Here is a 19300-nt window from a genome sequence, read left to right on the forward strand (position 1 = left end):
GAGTTCTTTCATGTCTGGTTCTTTTAGCTGGATTGAACCTTAGTCTTTCTGCATGCCAAGCAGATGTTCTACCACTGAGCCACAGCCTTTCCCCCCTCTGTTGCTGATTTGTGATTTATGTATCTTATTGAGACTGATGTATTTTAAACTGATGATATTTTATATTATACTGTTGTCAGCTTCCCTGTGGAATGACCCTATTGTTTCGTCATTCTGTTGTGGATGGAAAAGCGGAATAAAAAGCTTTTAAACAAATGAATAAAATGGGTAAAACTATGTTGACCGTCAGAGTATAAATGAATGTATTCGGGTTTTTCCCCCTTCTTAGGTACCCTAGAGCCCCACTTGTCAGGCTTACTCTGGACAGCCATGCTGATATCGTTAGCAATTGTTATTGCCTTGCCTAAACCCCATGGCATTAGAGCTTTAATTGCTTCCACAATACTACGACTTATATTCTCAGTAGGTTTACAGCCAACATTATTTCTCCTGGGAGCTTTCAATGTAAGTATTCAATTTCTCTGATTTTTTGCTGCCTCGTTGCATTAAAGATTCTCTGTGTATTTATTTGGGATGGACCCAGAGTTCCATGAGTACAGCAATGAGTACTGCAGCTCACCGGTCCCCCTAAGCTACTTCTCCGGGCAGTCAGGGGAGCGCAGTTCTCAAGAACAGAGAAGGGGGCAGGGGTGAGGATTGGCATGGCAGGATCACCTCCCTCCTTTGCCGACAGAAGTGCCATTATGCTGTGACAATAGCTTGTTCTGTCCAACTCAATACATTGCTATTTTAATTTTGTCTAATCCTCTTCACAGGTTTGTAACAAAATCATATTTTTGATGAGTTTTGTTGGTAACTCTGGAACTTTCTCTAGAGGATACAAAGCCATGATCATGGATGTTGAATTCCTTTATCATCTACTGTACCTGCTTATTTGTGCAATGGGGCTGTTTGTTCATGAATTTTTCTACAGTTTGCTGGTAAGTGTTGACCGATATCGACTTGCTTCATGGTGGTATAAGGCAGTTCTTTTTAGACAGGACTCTTCCTACTCCAGATTAGAGTTGTGACACTGTATGCTACTTATTGAGGCTAAAATTGTTCCTATTTGGATTGCTGAAGTGGTTATTGCAGATTATGCAGTAGTGAATTTTTGAAAACTGAAATTTCTGTATGTTTTGTGACATATACCTTGTGAGCCCCCTTGAACTTGCAGGTAGAGCAACAGAGTCAGTGTTTCTAAATTAATAAAGATCCTTAACTTTAAACAATGGTAAGTCAATGGACTTGTAGCTGAACACCTGTGACGTATAATTATGCTTTAGCACACCTGAAGCACCTAGTGCACTGTCAGTAGGATGCCATGAACCATGCAGTTAGGTCTGTGCTGCTAAGCAAGTTACTGATCACCAAATGGCAAAATACTTTTAAAATGGAGGAAACTTTTAAAGGCAAATTTTGATATGGCATATAGTGTTTTGCCATTCACAGGAAAAAAGTCCAAACATCCACTAGGTATGCCCCAGGCTTTTATATAAACCTTTCTTTGCTTACTGGCTTCCATTTGGCTACTGTTCAGAAGGCCAGGGGCAGCTCCAAGCTTCAGACTGGAAAGGAGAAAAAATTGGCCCCGTTTAGATAAAATAAAGGGAAGTGATTAGTTGCTGCTAACTTAAGGACGGCATTACATGCTGTGTTTCTGAATTGGTGTTAACCTTGAAAGGCATATTGAGGGAAGGAGGGATACTCGCAGGAGTTAGTTGGTGGGCTGGAGGAGCACGCTTGCCCCCCCTGCTTGTTCTGACCTGTAAGTGCCCCCGATGGCTTCTGAGAAGGATGAGAAAGTGACCTGGGTGGCATTCACAGGAGACAACACATGGCCTTGTGGGTGTGGGGGAGGGATGACCTTAAATGATTCTCCCATACAAATGCCGGTTCCGCTCATGTTTCCTTGGCCTATGCAGGTTTGGGAATGTGTATCAAGGCAGCATGTAGTTCTGCTTGAAGAGCAAATCATTTCATTATAAGTCGTGCGTGACCAATGTGCTTTGATTTGGGGCCAGTTTCTCCAGAGATTAGCTCCGTCACAGAGGATGCAACTCTTCCCTTAGGCCACACTGACACTTTTCATTCAGTCATTCATCTGGGGATTTCCATGTCAATTCCCAAGCTGCAATTACATTGCATTTCAGCTGTATACCACATGATGGGTGTGGAACCCGCAGAAGGGGGGAGCCCAAAGGCATATGCCACTTAATCAGCTGCAGGAACAAGTGATCGCAGTACTTTGACTTGGGTTACATATCTTGGCAGTGTTGTTCGAGTTTTTGAACTAAATCAAGAAGTGTTGCATGCAATACAACAGTGTTCTGTCATTTTTATGTATATTATGAAAGAATAATGCTGACCCTACCCAAAACACTACATTGTATTTTCCATTCAAATGGTTTTCTATTGGTGCTGTTTTTTTTTTTTAATTTGGGTTGGTTTTTTCTTTCAGGTGTTCATAGTCACTTCAAACAGCACTTTTTTAAAACCGTGCTCCACAAAAAGTATTAGGATTTACCATTAAAATCTGTGACATAAATTAATAGATTCTCTGACATACAAACAGTTTACAATGTTATTCGAATATAATCGCTTCCTAACTTTTTAATTTGAAGTCTCTTATGAAATCTTACCAACTCCTCTTTTTCCAGCTTTTTGACTTGGTGTACAGAGAGGAGACCTTGCTGAATGTCATTAAAAGTGTCACTCGCAATGGACGTTCCATTATCTTGACTGCTGTTCTTGCTCTTATCTTGGTGTACCTCTTCTCAATAGTGGGCTACCTGTTCTTCAAGGATGACTTCATCTTGGAAGTAGATAAATTACCTAATGAAACATTATTGCCAGGTTGGTACTGCACATACTTTTGTTCTTTTTAAAGTAGGCTGGCTACCCCTTACTGCATCAAGAGGTGCATGTAGGAAGCTGCATGTTTCCCTCTGGTGATGGCCGTTTTGTAAAAGCAGATGCCTTTTGATGAGGTCTTGATATTTGGAAAGCAGTAAAATTGAGGCTGCCAAATAGCCATGGCTTCATAAACTCATATTTGGAGGTCTTTTTACACCTTTGATGCAATAGTATCAAAGATGTGGGTATGATGATTTTTTTTTAACGTCCATTGTAAATTAGAGCTTTCTTGGATTACTTCAGATTGTATAAATAGGATAAATGTATAACTTTTTAAAAATCATGAGTTGGATCAACTGACTCCCTAAACTAGTTCAGTGGCTTTCTTTCACTGGATCTCTCTTCCGTAGAGAAAGAGCTTCTCTTTCAGCATACTTTCTGTGTCGGACAAAAACACTGAAGGATATCATTGGCTCCAATCCCATGCATTTATTTTGCTTCCAAGCTGCAAGCTTTTAAAAAATAATTGAAAAAATTTGGAGATGGTACAATGATAATCCAGATTAACCCCAGTGGAAAATCAGCATCTTCCAGCATCTTAGAAAGTTATTTGAAGGCTTTTTGTTAAGTAGAGATTTCAGCTATAGTACAGCAGATCTGCAAATACATATAGAGTTGGCTGAAACAATTTTATGCGGGTTTTCATGTGGTTCTTAGTTTTTTTAGTTATTTTGTTTTTATTATTACATTTTTATACCACCCTCCCTTGTGTCATAGGGCAGTTCACAGAGAACATGGATCTAATATGACAGATACAATGTAAACTCAGTTACTGCATGAACATCAACAACATTGAATATTCAATAATTCAGTTATTTAAATCAATTATCATTGAGTCCCATGTCCCTTCTTGGACATGGATTCAAACCTAGTCCTAGTAAGTTGTAACCATTGTTCCCATTGCACTTTGACACACTGGACTCCACATCTGAGTGAGACTTTACCTGGTAAGATCTAGTTTATCTGGCGTATACAGTGGAAAGAACTCCCAATTGTATGACAAATAAATTCCACCCCATACAGTCATTAAAAAGTTTCCCCCCCGGCACACACACACACACACACACACAACCTTCCTTTTTATTTTGTGGTATTTAGTGTATGAAAATGCAAGCAACACAAAACCATGTCTCTTTGGGGACCATGTGTGAGTAATGCCAGCTGTTCACAGTCTTTTAAGTACAACATTTTAACCAAAAGAAGAGAAGCAATGCAGGAGTTTTCTTGTCATGTATTGTAAATTCCTGGAGTTCACAATGTTGAAACCTATTAAACTTTAAAAGGATACTGGCAAGGTTTTCATGCATTGTTATCATGTATTTTATATATTTCTCTACCGTCAGTCATTTTTAGGGTTTATGCAGGGGAACTGGGTGCTATGTTTATAAAGCTAAATACTGTTGTAATGTGTAAGAATGGTCAAGTACTTCTAGCATCATTTTAAGCCACATTTTTCAACATAGCGTATGTTACAGATCAGCACACTGACAATGGTGAAAAAATGACCAGGGAGTTTCTATATTCCGACGTGTGTCGCATAGCGAACGGGGAAAATTGTTCTTCCGTTGTTCCTTCAGCAGGTAAGTATCTTTCACTGTTTGTTTTTCATATTATGGTTTTAAATTTCTCTTTGAATTGCTTGATCCAGCAGTTACTCAGCCAAGAATCCTTGCATTCCAGTCCACCAAAATCTACAAAGGCACATGCATAGATGTGTGTATATATAAAAAGAGAGAGCCCATGAGCCTCAACAGTGGTGCTCTGTCCCCCACTCTCTAATTGCCTTCTTCTTTCTCCCCAGTCCTCTTGCCAGCCTGACCTTCAGTCAGCTGGGCACTGAACACGGGGTTGAAGCAGAAATTGTGTTTTCTATTCATTCTGCCTCAAACCTCTTGCTGCTGTTACTATACCTACCTGCTGATGGGGATGGGGAGAGAAGGGTTGGGGAAATCTTATATTTCACACTGGACTCCACTGCCTCCTACTTCTCCACACCCCCTGCTCCTTTTCTACCCCTCATCCTCCTGCAACTGCCACCTCTCATCTGTGTGCATCTCCTTCCCCACCCTGGCTGTTTTCTTCACCTGTGCCATTATCGCCTTCTTCTCCACCACTTGCTCATTCACCATCACTGACTCCTGCCTGCCTGACTTGCTGGCCTGTGCCCTCTCCTTTTGCCCACTGTTCGACTGACACCACCTCTGGCTGCCCCGACCCCCATGAGCTGATTTCCTGGTTGCTAAGTAACCCTCAACATGGCAGCCAATATCTTGTGTTCTAATGTTGTGAGATCTCATTTCCCTACCGCCAAAGTTTGAATTTTGGAGATTTTTCAAAGTCTGTTTTTTAGTCTTTTGCTCCCCCCTTCCTGTCACTCAACCCCTCCTCCTATGCAGATGCTATCTGAGGCTGAGATCTCCACAAATGTTGGTTATGGGATGCCTAGGTGCCACTAAAGGTGCCACTAAGATACCACAAGTGTAGTCTCATGATATTTCACAGACAAACTTTTTCTCTTATAATGTTTTGCTCCATCTAATTCATATATTAAAATGTTGAGGAGGTAGTCTGTAGATCAGTATATGGGATGGTATTTTGATGGAAAGACAGCACAGAATGTTTAAATAAATGTAGAACACAATAATATGTGTTTGCATTTTGTGATCATTTCAGTGATTCTGGGATTTTAGAGGGTCCTTTTTAAGAGCCTCTTGTGGTGCAGAGTGGTAAGGCAGCAGACATGCAGTCTGAAGCTCTGCCCATGAGGCTGGGAGTTTGATCCCAGCAGCCGGCTCAAGGTTGACTCAGCCTTCCATCCTTCTGAGGTTGGTAAAATGAGTACCCAGCTTGCTGGGGGGTAAACGGTAATGACTGGGGAAGGCACTGGCAAACCACCCCGTATTGAGTCTGCCATGAAAACGCTAGAGGGCGTCACCCCAAGGGTCAGACATGACTCAGTGCTTGTACAGGGGATACCTTTACCTTTACCTTTTAAGTATTACACTTGCTATAAAATCAAAGACATAGGCATATGAACAAATACGTACCTATATTTCTCCTTGTTCTGGGCATTTCAAAACTCAGAATATGGTGCTTTATCTGTCATAACATGTGTGATAGAAGAGCTTTTTTCCATGCTCCCAGTGTATAAGGATGGGAAATTTGTTTCCTTCACTATATGACATACAGAAACAGTAGAACTAGAGGGGGAAAGGATCCTGCTATTGTGCCTTGAGTACTCTCTCTTGGTGGGTGTGCAAGCTCAAGCAGAGAAGGAATGTGTGGGAATATGGCTGAATGACGCTGATCTTGAAGCCTCACTGCAGTGTCCTAACTTGCTGTCTTTAACAGAGCTGATTTCTGCAGAAGGTGAGGAAGAGGATAAAGAGCACACATGTGAGACCTTGCTGATGTGCATTGTTACTGTGCTTAGTCATGGCCTGCGAAGCGGGGGCGGAGTAGGAGACGTGCTCAGGAAACCATCCAAGGAGGTAAATGATTGCTGGGGAAGAGAACCAAATCACGTTAAATCTCTAAGAAGGAACTAAAATATTTCTCCACGGGAAAAGTCTTCTACATCACTGTACAGTGTCAAGCACGACAAGATTTTGAGTTGTTGACTTTATTTAAAGGTGGTAGAAGTACTAATCTGCCTGTGGCTCATTCAGACGTGCAGTTTTTAAACATTGCCTCTCTCTTCTGAGTGTGCTTGCAAACCGTTTAAAAATCATAGATTTGAGTGTAATCCGATGCATAGAATGAAATTTCACACCGCTGAGTCTCCAGATGAAGCAACGTTTTAAAAACACAGCCAGTCATAAACACAGCCAGGGTTGATGAAGCAAATGTCTTAGCAACCCTTCCTGAAAGCCACAAAAGAGGGTGCCAAAAAAAAAAGGTCCCTTCCAGTTGATCTCAGTGTAGGCAATATTCCTCGATGCGGAAGGCAGTATTATGGTTCCAACCCATTTAGGATAGAGTGCTGCAGTGATCCGAGTATTAGAGTATTAGCCTAGGCCAGAGATAGTCAAACTGCGGCCCTCCAGATGTCCATGGACTACAGTTCCCATGAGCCCCTGCCAGCATTCGCTGGCAGGGCCTCATGGGAATTGTAGTCCATGTAGTCCATGAACATCTGGAGGACCACAGGTTGACTACCCCTGCCTTACAGGATCGTGAGGAAAGGGAGGGAGACCAATTCAAGATAGCTTTAGTTTGGCTTGCTGGCTTGGTGCTACATGAATTAGTTTTATGCTGTCTCTTCCTGATATTGCGCGCAACTCATAGTTTGTAGTTACATCTGAATTAGCAAACAAGAGTTGCAAACTACCCTTTGAAATACTGCTGCTTTGGAGGGCAAGCACAATCCATTGTTTTCTTGTTTGTGTATAACAGTAAGCAATGGCTGAAGCTAAAGAGGATGTCAGGTTTTGAACTGTAGCGCCTGAGGTGAGAGGGAAAGGGGGAGGAAACAGCAATCTGAGCTTAAACGTTCAGTCAATGTAATCCAAACCAGTCTGTGGTCTTATGACAGAACAAACTCTGTACGTGCCAGGGCTTCTGCAAATTGGTTAGATACTCATAATGTGGACAGTAAGGGCATGTCAGCTTTATTTTTTTCCCCTTTTGTTAGAAACAAAAGCAAAGGCAGAAAATAAAACTACTCTTTAAAAAAAAACAGTACTGTTGAAATATGGAAGTTGACGGTGAATAAGTCATTAAAGTCTCTTATCTATGCAAGCTTCTTACCAGCAAGACTCTTAGTTTACTTTCTGTGACCTGTGAATACCTTTGATCATACAAAATGTCTATGATCACCAAACAGGTTAATACCAGCACTAGGAGGGCTGTCTTTTTTTTATTAAAAAGAATAAAGCTTTTGCAACAGTGTTTTTAAGGCCACAAAAAGGAAATAAGAAGTCCTCTGAAAAGGGGAGGGCATGCCCAGTTGTTCCCCTTCCAGGACACGTTTACATGTGCAGCACCTTGCATTTCTTCATATTATTGCTCTTTTCTTCTTTACTTCACATACCATCCCCTAGCACAGTATGCGTTCCATTATGCCATGCTCCACTATGCATTATCACGCCTTTGAAAATTATTTCTTTCAGGAACCCCTTTTTGCTGCAAGAGTGATCTATGACCTTCTCTTCTTCTTCATGGTGATCATCATTGTCCTCAACCTGATTTTTGGTGTTATCATTGACACCTTTGCTGATCTCAGAAGTGAGAAACAGAAGAAAGAAGAAGTATTAAAAACAACTTGCTTCATTTGTGGTAAGTGTAAAAGCAAACACTATAAAGCTACCTTCTCTTCTGATTCAGTACAAAAGAATGCAAATTCAAAAATTGAATGTGGCTTTGGAATATGACAAAGTTAGTAGAACCAATGTCTCCAGCCAGCTAATTATTTTGGTCCTTGGCTCAATCCTCTTGTTTTATTTAGTACTTGATAATGATTATTTCTTATTTGATTTCTTAACTGCCACTCTTGGACCAGCTCAGCTTGTGATGGTTTACAATAAAGCCCCAGTAAAACACAATAAAAGAACAACAATCTCCTGGCAGCATAAAATCTTACTAAACCCACTCCCAACACACCAAAGTTGGCCCACCACCTAAAGGCTTCGGGAGACACTCCTCTAGCCCTAGATGTTCAGGGCATTCTGAGGAGGGACCCAAGATCTTGTTGTTATACAATGAAAACTTTTTGAAGTTTGATTGTATCAAGACACCTTCATGTCTTGTGGTCACATATATGTTCTCCTCTTTCAAGTCAATCTCAGATGAAACCTGTTGTTTTTTTTTCCCCTGCCAGAAATGCACTGTGCTGATTGGCAGGAAACTGCATCCATCAGTGACCTACGTATCCCAGACTCGTGCAGTTTCAGCATTTTAAACAAATGCAGCTTTTGATTTTGAAAGGGGAGAAAGGAAATGACAGTGTATTTAACTGAGTTGATCATACATATGGGCTTAGCCAAACTGGAACTTGTGGAGGTCTGAGTCTACTCCTGAATCAGTCTCTGAAATTGGTTGCAAAGAAGAGGATGATCTATTAGTACAGGAGGGATGATTGTAGCAAAGTCATCCGTAGATGCTTGGCATAAATCCTCTTGCTTTCTACTTGATGGATGGTGGCAGATTTAGAGGCTTAACATCTGAGATGGACAGTTGAAGCTTTTCACAACATGAAGGAGAAGAAATACCTGCTATAGGTCAAGTGGATATTAAAGAGACAGCTAGAAGGACCAGTTTTAAAAGTTGGCAGCCCTAAGCCAGGTGTCTTGTTACCCACACATTCTGTACCCCATACAAACGCAGGAGAAAGTCATTATTTAAGATTCCTATGTTTTGCTTGTGGCCCATCCTAGATAGCTCAGAAAGCTAAGCAGAATCAGCCAGTGTTTGGATAGGAAGCCAAGGAATACCAGAAGTTAGTACATGGAGGCAGGCAATAGCAAACCTCTGAATGTCTCTCATCACCATGTTTGAATTGTATTTTACCTCATGAAATAGGGCGTGCTGCTCTATTTCTGTTTTTAAAAATCTAATAGTGACACTGTGGCTATGTTATCCCATTAGGTCTGGAACGAGACAAATTTGATAACAAGACCGTCACTTTCGAAGAGCACATTAAAGAGGAGCACAACATGTGGCACTATTTATTCTTCATTGTCTTAGTCAAAGTAAAAGACTCCACTGAATATACAGGCCCTGAGAGTTACGTGGCAGAAATGATAAAGGTAAGTCTGGAATACTCTCCCTGAAATGTTGTTGTTACTTCCAGATGGCTCTGCTTTTGACTAATCAGTTGCAAATCCGGTATTGCACTGTTGCCTAAGAACTCTCCCACCCTCCCCCAGCCTCCCACCAGACCCCAATTCCAATCCATTAAGACATGTCTACATGGTTTCCTTTCATCATCGATTAAATGTGAATAAGGCATCAAAACAGCAGTGAACATTTGGAAGATATTTTCCAAAGGCCTATCCAGATGACAGCGTTTTCTATTGCGATGATACTCCAGTTATTCAGTTATCATTCTGTGGTAACCCATCCCAAGGCAATGGCTGCTGCCTGCATTTATGACCCTCTCCCAGGATGAATATCACCATTGTGCACTCCAAGCTTGGACAAGAGAAAAGTGGCCATTGTGGCAGACAGATCCCCTCCCCCTCACCTCTTTTTAAAGGGCACAGTGCATTGTGTTACAAAACTATGTATTCTGTAAAACTAATTAGGAGTGAGAAGGTGGGGGGTAGGGAGCAGGGTTGCTTCTAGATGGTGATGACTTTCTCTGAAGATTTAGTTATGATTAGAGTTGGGCGCTTCGGCACCCGTAGTGGCTAGTTGCTCCCAACGCAGCCAACACCATGCCGCGGGGGGGAGGGGATGCGCGGGCGTTGGTGTGCCGGCAGGACCACACACACAGGCACAGAGCTCTGCGCCTGCGTGTGTGTGCCAGCGCACTGATGCCCGCACTTCCCCCCCCCCAGGGTGCAGCACTGGCTGCGCCAGGCACCGAAGCACCCAACCCTAGTTATAACAGAGCGCCCGCACAGCAATATTTCCTTTGCCCTTTCCTTGCCACAGCCCACCCCCCCTCCCACCCTGTTTTGATGCCCTCTCTGCTCTCAACTTGGGTCGCTTGTTCAGACTTCTTTAAACAAAAATGTAATTGATAAGTTGCTACAGTTTAAAATTGCTCATTGGCATGTGACTATAGTGATCTGTGAATTACTAGTTTTTTAAAAGACCAAAACAATCCCTGGTGCTGGGTAGAAATAGTAGCTGCAGGAGACTAGGACAGTAAAAAATGGCACCATGTATGTGCAGGGACTATAAAAAATCATTGCTTTCCTGTCCATGGACCATGCTTTCACTGCAGTCTCTCCTTGGATTAGATTCCTATGTCACTGAGAACTTGAGCCTGATTCTTTATAGTCAACTTGTAAGTTATTAGGAAATCAGTCTGATAGTAATTTCCAGTCATTTCACCTGGAATCACATTTCTAGCTATAACCTTCTATCCCTAATTGGGGATAAAATTCTCAGAAGCTACAACTTTACTGAAAAAATCTCTGCTAAATTCCAAACAGGTAATACAAACATCCCTTTCTATACATCGTTTAAAATTCTAACTTTCACAGCAGGGACAAAGAAGCATGACCAGATTTTTCCCTACTTCCTCAGAATCCTCTAGCCCAGTGGTTCTCACCCTTCTAATGCCGCGACCCTTTAATACAGTTCCTCATGTTGTGGTGACACCCAACCATAAAACTATGCAAACGTTCTTTCTCAGAAATTAAACCCAAACTGACCAATGGTGTGAAGATCCATTGTTCATGATTGTATATAAATTGATTTTGTTCTGGGGTTTCTCAGTTCAGTTCTGCCTCTTGTCCCACCATGCTGATCTCGCTCTTTTCTGCTGCTCCAGACAGATGAACGCTCTTTCTCAATCTACCCCTCAAGGCTGTTGTATAGATGGCACCCCCCCCCAGCTGAGCTGCTTACCCTGCTGCGACCCCTGTGAAAGGGGCGTTCGACCCCCAAAGGAGTCCCAACCCCCAGGTTGAGAAGCACTGCTGTAGCAGGTGTGCAGAGAAATATTGTTTAATGAAACTAAACAAAGAAGAAGAAGAAGAAGAAGAAGAAGAAGAAGAAGAAGAAGAGTTGGTTCTTATATGCCGCTTTTCCCTACCCGAAGGAGGCTCAAAGCGGCTTACAGTCGCCTTCCCATTCCTCTCCCCACAACAGACACCCTGTGAGATGGGTGAGGCTGAGAGAGCCCTGATATCACTGCTTGGTCAGAACAGCTTTATCAGTGCCGTGGCGAGCCCAAGGTTACCCAGCTAGTTGCATGTGGGGGAGCGCAGAATCGAACCTGGCATGCCAGATTAGAAGTCCGCACTCCTAACCACTACACCAAACTGGCTCTCAAAGAAGAGATGCTAAACCCAGTATCTCCTCCAAGACTCAATATTTTTCCCTCAGCTTTTTTATGATCCCAGAAGTTGGGTATGGTTGGAATAAAAATGCCAAAATAGACTCACTGATCCATTTGCTCGGGTTTCATTTGAACTAAAAGAAGAAGAGTTGGTTCTTATATCCCACTTTTCTCTACCAGAATGAGTCTCAAAGCAGCTTTGTTTCCCTGGCTCGCGAGATTAGAAGTCCGCACTCCCAACCACTACACCATGTTGGCTCTCTATCTGAGCTTCACTTTCTTGGGGTGCAAGTGAACTCGGAGGATTACCTTTCTCTTTCCTTTACAGACACTTAACAGCCTGGGAGGGGGTTGGCTTGTATCGGTGGGGAAACAGATGTGGCTCCTTTTACATGGAATTCCACGGAATAGGGGTTCTCCAGTCCTGAATCAGCAGTGCTCACACATTCTTTCCTCTTCACTGATCTTTCTTTTCTTGTCTGGTTTGTGTGTTACCTGTTGAGAGAAAGACAAAGCTGCTGCCTATATTCCCTCCCCCCCCCCCTCAGTCTGTTAGGTGAGCTACTTGTTGACGAGTGGCATGTGGTAAAGGCCAGGCCTCTGCCTCTATTCCCCCCACACAGACACACACACACATTCTCTGCAGCCCTGCTGGTCAGTATATGCAGAGCATTACCTCGGTTTCCTGCAGAGAATGAATGCTGATTGGTGCTCTTTACCTTTCATGGGGTAGACACAACAAAGCAAAAGTGGTGTTTTCCAGATAACAGCCGCCTCTCATGGTTTGGACTGTGTCATGGTGGTTTCAGTGATGGTGCCATCAGGGCAATCGGTTCACACTGACATTTTTTCCCTTGGTTTTTCCCCACCCGTCCATCTTCTATCCCTTCAGATTCACATTGGAGGGTTGTTTTTCTGCTTTTTTGTTTTTGTTTTGCACATGCAAAGTGTTGCAGCCTCAAGGAGGCAATTGTGCCCAACAGCCACACCACAATAACCCACCGTGGCTTCTCTCTTTCTCTAATCATCCCTATGGGTTGGTCACCCCCTTAACGCTTTGAACCTTCAGCTTGCCACTGGGTGACTTCTGCTGTCACCACCCCATTCTCCAGAAAGCCCTGAAGGGTCAGGATCTCAGCAGTGCCGGCTTGTTTCCCCAGGGAAACTTTTTCTTTCAGGCGGTCTGACAGGTGGCAGAAGGGGACTGGAGGTGTGGGTGGCGTGTGCCACCTCCAGCTTTGCCCTGCTCTGGATTGGGTGTTCCTCCCCAGGTCCGCCTCACCTCCTCCCTTCCTCTCGGATCTAAGAAGTGTGCCTGTGGAATGAATGGGAGTCCTCTGAGTGGCAGCTGCTGTTGCCCCCAGCATTCTGTGCAGATCGTGTTTGGGTGAGAAAGAATGGAGCTGCCTTGCCAGGCTTGCCTTTTAATGTGAACCTACACATCCAGATCATCTGTGCTAAGTGTTTTCCATGAGGTGTACTCAATCGTACTGAGAAAGACTTAAGAATGGTATTAAAAACTGTTTGAAAATGGCAGCCAGGGACACGATCGATTGCTGGTGTCAGCACTCCTAATGGGAATAACCACTTGTTTCAGCATAGGCACCTTCCAACACAGAAACTTTTCACTGCTGGCATGCACATAAAAAAAAAAAGCCAAAGCCTACCTTTTCTGGGAGCATTTCAATGGCAGTCTTCAAGGCATGGGGAAATGCTTGCATTGTAAGGAAGAGGCTTTCTTGTGAATTCATTTTTAGTTTTAGGAGGACCAGTTTTAGGAGGAACGGGAGAAATGGGAAAGGGCTGGGCTAGCGCTGGGATGTTTGCAAAGTTGCCTGGACACACCAAAAAAACCCTGTTAACATTGGAGAATCATAGTGGAATATTAAAGCACTCTGGAAAACGCCTGTGTCTCTGTCGCCCTTCTCCAACTATCCTATCTGTAACATATATAAAATATGACTGAGGTGGTGGGAGGTCTCTAGACTCATTGCCTACCTGATTGGGCCCCCCGGGGGGTCCTTCTACCCTGTGGGGCTGGGGCCACAGGATGCTTCCCTGCTGCCCACCCACTTCCCTGTGGGATAAGTGCTGGTGCTGGAGGGGTGGAAGGACCTTCCACATAGCCTCCCAGTCCTGCAGAGTGGGGAGGTGAGCCACAATTCTGCTGTTTTCCCACCTAGTATGCAAAGCAGGCTAGCTACCTGTTCTAGGGGAAGGAGAGGTTAAAGCATCTCCTTTGCTTACAACATCAAATCCCTTCTGCCCACCTATTTAGCACTTACATATCCTGAAGCTAGTGGAATAGTCCATGGAAAGATGGTCTCTGCTTATATCCTGAGGCTAATGAAATAACTCATGGAAAGAAGACCTGTATTCATAGAAAGTCAGAACATCTTCCCAAAGGCAATAAAGCAATGCAGTGTTGGCAGAAAGTTGAAATGTTGTGCATAGAAACACCAATCTAGACTATCATGTTTGGTAGGAAGATGGGTCAACTGCTCTTGACCCCAACCCAGAAATTGTAGCTGGTGCAGAATACAGCTGCTAGGGTCCTCACTGGAACACCTTGGAGGGCCCATATTCAGCCAGTGCTGAGGCAGCTGCATTGGTTACCAGTTGTGGCCCAGATCAGTTCAAGGTCTTGGTATTGACCTTTAAGGCCCTACAAACTTGAGGGGCCGCCTGGTGCCCTAAATCCCTGGCAGGGCTCTGCGCTCAGCAGATTCTAATCTATTGGATATTCCTCAACCTAGGGAGGCTTGCCTGGTCTTGACCAGGGCCAGGGCCTTTTCAGTCTTGACCCCTATCTGGTGGAATGTGCTCCCAGGGGAGCAGCGGGCCTTTGGAGAGCTTTCTGCTTTCTGGAGTGCCTGCCAGATGGAGCTTTTCCACCAGGTCTATGGTCGGGGCCAGTGCTAGAACCAATATTATAGGTCCCCTCTCTGGTTGGAGCGATTACATCTTGGCTTTGAACACCGAGCCCCTAGGCTGCCTCTGAAAGTTATTGTACTGAGTAGGGTTTTTTGCCATCTGGGATTATGGTAATCTTAATGTGGGTTTTAATGGGGTTTTATGAGTTTTATTGTATTACTAACTTCAAAGCCCATTCCTAAGAACGGGCACTGAAAGGGTCCCCTCCCCTGGTCCCTGGACAGGCAGCTTAAATTGGCTTTGGGCCGCAGCTTGCAGCCAAATCAAGTGGAGCGGGCGAGGGCTGGGCAGCTCGTTAGCAGGGCCAAGACAGAGCTCCTTGGCAGGCAGTCAGCAGGCCAGAAGCTCTCATGAGCAGGCCCAGCCTAGCAGGCCAGGAGGCCCTCGTTAGCAAGCCCTCCACCACAACCCTTTGGCCAGGGCCCTCTCACCTGCTGCTGGCTCCAGGCACTGAGGCGTCTGAGAGCAAAGAGGCTAGAGTCCAGGGCTGGAGGGTGGGAGCCGCAGGGGCAGGGCCAATCAGGACAAGGCTGGCTGCACCCTGATTGGCCCTAATCCAACTTGGACAGCCGGACACGTCCCACCCCCTAGGCTGTTTCGGAAATATATAAAGGAACAACAATGGGATAAGGATGATATTGGTTTTTATATAACCCGCCGCGAGCCAGTTTTGGGAACGGCGGACTAGAAATCGAAATAATAAATAAATAATAATAAATAAATAAAATGACAGAATAACTGTTGGATCTGACGGGTTCCACCTACTCTTGAGTACTGAAATTAAGGGTGTTTGAATTCAGTGCATCTGCTGTCTTTCTGAATGGGGTGTGGTACAGATTAGATTAGATCATGATGAGTAGAGATATATCTGGTTGATCTCTGATTAGTTTGTTTGCAAGGGCTAAATCCATTTAAGGTAAATAGCTGATCTGAAGATAATTTCTTTGGTCACGGAATTCCTCCGCACGTTCTGGAGTTCCTTGCAGTGAACGAGGTTGAGTGCTGTCTAGATCTTTTTCTTTAGGACTCTTAACAAATTTGTGTGAGAACGTGAAACGCACCAGGTCAATGGGAAAGCTGATACCTTTTGTTCTGAGGCCAGCTTCTTAGCAGAAGGGAGAGGCTGGGACAATCTGTAAAGAAATAAACAGGGCTAGTGTTCAGCTCAGTAGAGCTGTCAGTTGGTAACCTTATCTGAATTTTATTTGGCAATTTATGTTCTTTTTTTTTTTTTTAATCCTCTTTTGTAAATCTTACAAATCACTGGACGCTGCGGTGGCTGAAGTGAAAATCCACTTGCCTGTTTTTAAATCCCTATTTGCTGATTAGTGGTTCGTGAGGCTGAGAGAATTGCCTGTTTTCTTTTTTCCCTCTCAGGCGAGCTTACCCAAACAGTGACCGCCACTTTGTGTAAAAAGGTGCAGTATTTTAAGGTTGCGGTATACATTAACTTTTAGGGAATATGAATCTCACTGAGATAGCTTATTAGATAACAGTGTTAATTTGGGGTCACTGAAGCCCCATGGCCTAGTTTTGGAGCCTTTCCTAAGTAAGGAGAGCTTAAACAAATCTTGTGAGCAGTCACCTGACAGGATTAATGAAGTGAGGTAGAGGGGCCTGCTGCTGCCGCTCTCTGTGGGCATACTCTTGCACGCTAATATTTGCTTCCACAGCGTACTTGAATGACTAATGCTTCAGAAATTCACAGTGGTGTTGAGATTTAATTCTTTCTGGTGCTGGTGATGGAATGTTAATATTCTGAGGCTGTAATATGCATCAAAGTCTTTGCTGAGACCCAGCAGTGCCTTTCTTGCCAAAACAACTGGGTTTGAGATTCTGCCTGTCATGTAACCTTTTGTGATGTCTGTCAAAACATAGGAATCTGGGTACAGAAAAAGGACTTTGAAAGAATTATGCCATGGTGTGGATGTCCCTTGTAGGGTAAACCAGATTAAGACCGGTGGACTCTAGAGCAGTGGTCCCCAACCTTTCTATCACCAGGGACTGGTCAATGCTTGACAATTTTACTGAGGCCCGGGGGAAGGGGGTAGTCTTTTTCCGAGGGACGTCGCTGCTGCTGCCTGAGCCCCTGCTCCACTTGCTTTCCCGCCGGCACCCCTGACTTCCTGCTGCTCACTGGGGGGCACTGCCAGCAGTAGCTGCGCAGTGCCACACCAAGGGGGAGCCCCAGCCATGGTGGCCGCTGGAGAGCACCAAAGGTGAGCCGTCAGCAGAGTGGCAGGGCAGCCCTTGAGGCGGCAGCCGGGCAGGAGGACGAGGAGGAGCCGTGGCCTGGTACCAACTGATCCATGGACCAGTACCGATCCCCAGACCGGGGGTTGGGGACCACTGCTCTAGAGAACCCACTACTCCATATGCAGCCATCTGGGTGACTTTGGGTCAGTCACAATTCTCCCAGAGCTCTCTCAGCCTCACCTACCTCACAGGATGTCTGTTGTGGGGAGAGGAAGAGAGGGCGATTGTATCCACTTGGAAACTCTTTTGGGTAGTAAAAAGCAGGGTACAAAAAAAACAGCTGCTCTTCTTTTTTATTTATTTATACAATAAATATATATATTATTGTATTTATATGGTACTATATTTATTGTGTCACCTATATTTTTGTGCTCAGAGCCTACCTTGTCAGGTGATGAGAGTTACTCACATGATTAGAGGTGCAGACATAACAGGAAGTTTTTGCTAATGCTTCCTGTTCTCCCTGCTCCTCCAGAACATCTAAAGTGGAATTTATCTTTGCAGTGAGATGCAAATGCTCAAAGTGTAGATGGAGCTTTTACACCTGACCGTGGGATGCCATGCAAAAGCTCTTGTTCAGGTGATATGGAGAAATGATGAAGCAGGTAGCATGAAGCATTTTTCTGTTATGCTCCTATCTCTGAAAATCCAAAGTCAACCAAGGGCTGGATTTCAGATATTTAAAGCAAGGTTGCAAGTGAAAAGCATATGCTCATGGTCATGGGTTTCATGGAGCTGAAAGAATGCCTGGAAACATGTGACCATTCAAGTCTGTGCAACTGTGAGAGAAATAATCACTGGACTCCAGGGAGATTCATTGTGACTATAGTAATGTCCCTTGTGATTTGGCAGATCCATGTGAGAAGAACATTCAATTGTCCTCGCAGCCATGTGGAGCCTACCCATGTGTCTGCCTTATAAGCTCCCAGCTGAGAGTGCAAGTTAAAAGGTTTTTGAAATAAATAACATTTTTTAGCAGTAGTTAGACCAAAACCCAATTGTTTGGCCCAAGCATAGTATTAGGGGAGGAAGTGGCTTGTTGCACTACAGGGATGACCAAGTACCAGGACTTTGCTGCTGTTAGCACGGGGAAGTTTCTGTCTTTAACTTCCTTTTTTGGGACCTTCCTTTGAATCAGAATGGATAAGGATGCTGAACTCTCTTTATAATAGCGGCCTTCTGCAGCCATGTGGCCCAAAACAGACAGGCACTGAAATGAGCAGGAACATGTAAGTGTGGTTTGAATTGCCTAGATAATTATAAAAACTTGGGCTAATCAGGATACCTGCAAAACTACCACATTATTGGAGCTAAAGAAGTAGCAGCTATTTTGTTGACTGAGTGTGCAATCTGCAGGATTGCCCCCCCCCCGCCCCCAAATGAATGGCAAGATAGAGTCCGGTTGCTAGTTTCCATGGGTTTCGTACAAATGCCATTCTCAGGGTTTTTCCTTGAGTGTGTTTGTATTTTTCCCTACGGTGCCTGCCTTTGGTATGGGTGTGACATATTTCTAACCGGGAAGAACAGCCATCATTGGGCCCGTGCAGAGAGGAAGGCCAAGCGACTTAAATTATCATTGGTTCCAGGTTTAACCAGTGCAGCGTCTCCATACAAAGTGTGTTGCCAAATGCCTGGCTAATTAGCTCATGTGATGATGACATAGTTTAATAATAACAGAAGCAAGGGAAAGCTATGCTGTGTATTTAAACCAGGTCAAGGGCTGCCAGAAACTGGGTGTTGTCAGGCCTGAAGGTTGAATTTACGTAGATAATTTGAGGGTTGGAACAAACAGCATAAGAAAGTGGGTGTACCCATCTGTACATTAGCCACCACTGTGGAAGGGAAGTCCATCCTATTGACGTAGAGTATGTTATACCCTGCTTATGGGAGGGATTTGATGTGGCACTGAGGTTTTTCCTGTTGTCCAAGCATTGCTTCTGCTGCTTTCAGAAGGGAAAAAAATAAGGCTGGAATTTAAAAGTTAGCATTGTCAAATAGGATGCCGAATTTGGATATGGACGGCCCAAGTTCAGATGGATATTCTTCGTCACCATTTGTCCGTTGGGAACATAAATTACCCACTTCGTCAGTGGTCATGAGGATTAATAGAGTGGTAAAGGTAGATCATTAAAATAGATCAAGAGAAATATTAATGAAGTCTACAGAGTCTTACATTGGAAACCTTATGGGGAACCTTTGCTA

At 44.0% G+C, this 19300-nt stretch overlaps 1 protein-coding gene across 8 annotated transcripts in view; it reads left to right on the forward strand.

Moving 5' to 3' along the window:
• ITPR1 (inositol 1,4,5-trisphosphate receptor type 1) overlaps positions 1-19300 on the forward strand; it is a 264215-nt gene that overhangs the window by 228740 nt on the left and 16175 nt on the right. For 5 of the 8 annotated variants that reach the window (XM_077325238.1, XM_077325242.1, XM_077325240.1 and 2 more), the window contains 7 exons: positions 329-504; positions 816-980; positions 2700-2895; positions 4419-4535; positions 6307-6446; positions 8067-8232; positions 9541-9701. In XM_077325238.1, coding sequence (XP_077181353.1) covers positions 329-504; positions 816-980; positions 2700-2895; positions 4419-4535; positions 6307-6446; positions 8067-8232; positions 9541-9701 — 1121 coding nt within the window. The remainder of the gene's footprint in view (positions 1-328; positions 505-815; positions 981-2699; positions 2896-4418; positions 4536-6306; positions 6447-8066; positions 8233-9540; positions 9702-19300) is intronic. The other 3 variants (XM_077325245.1, XM_077325244.1, XM_077325246.1) reach the window with 1 other exon arrangement.

Source organism: Paroedura picta, chromosome 3 (assembly GCF_049243985.1).
Source record: "Paroedura picta isolate Pp20150507F chromosome 3, Ppicta_v3.0, whole genome shotgun sequence".
Lineage (NCBI taxonomy): Eukaryota > Metazoa > Chordata > Lepidosauria > Squamata > Gekkonidae > Paroedura > Paroedura picta.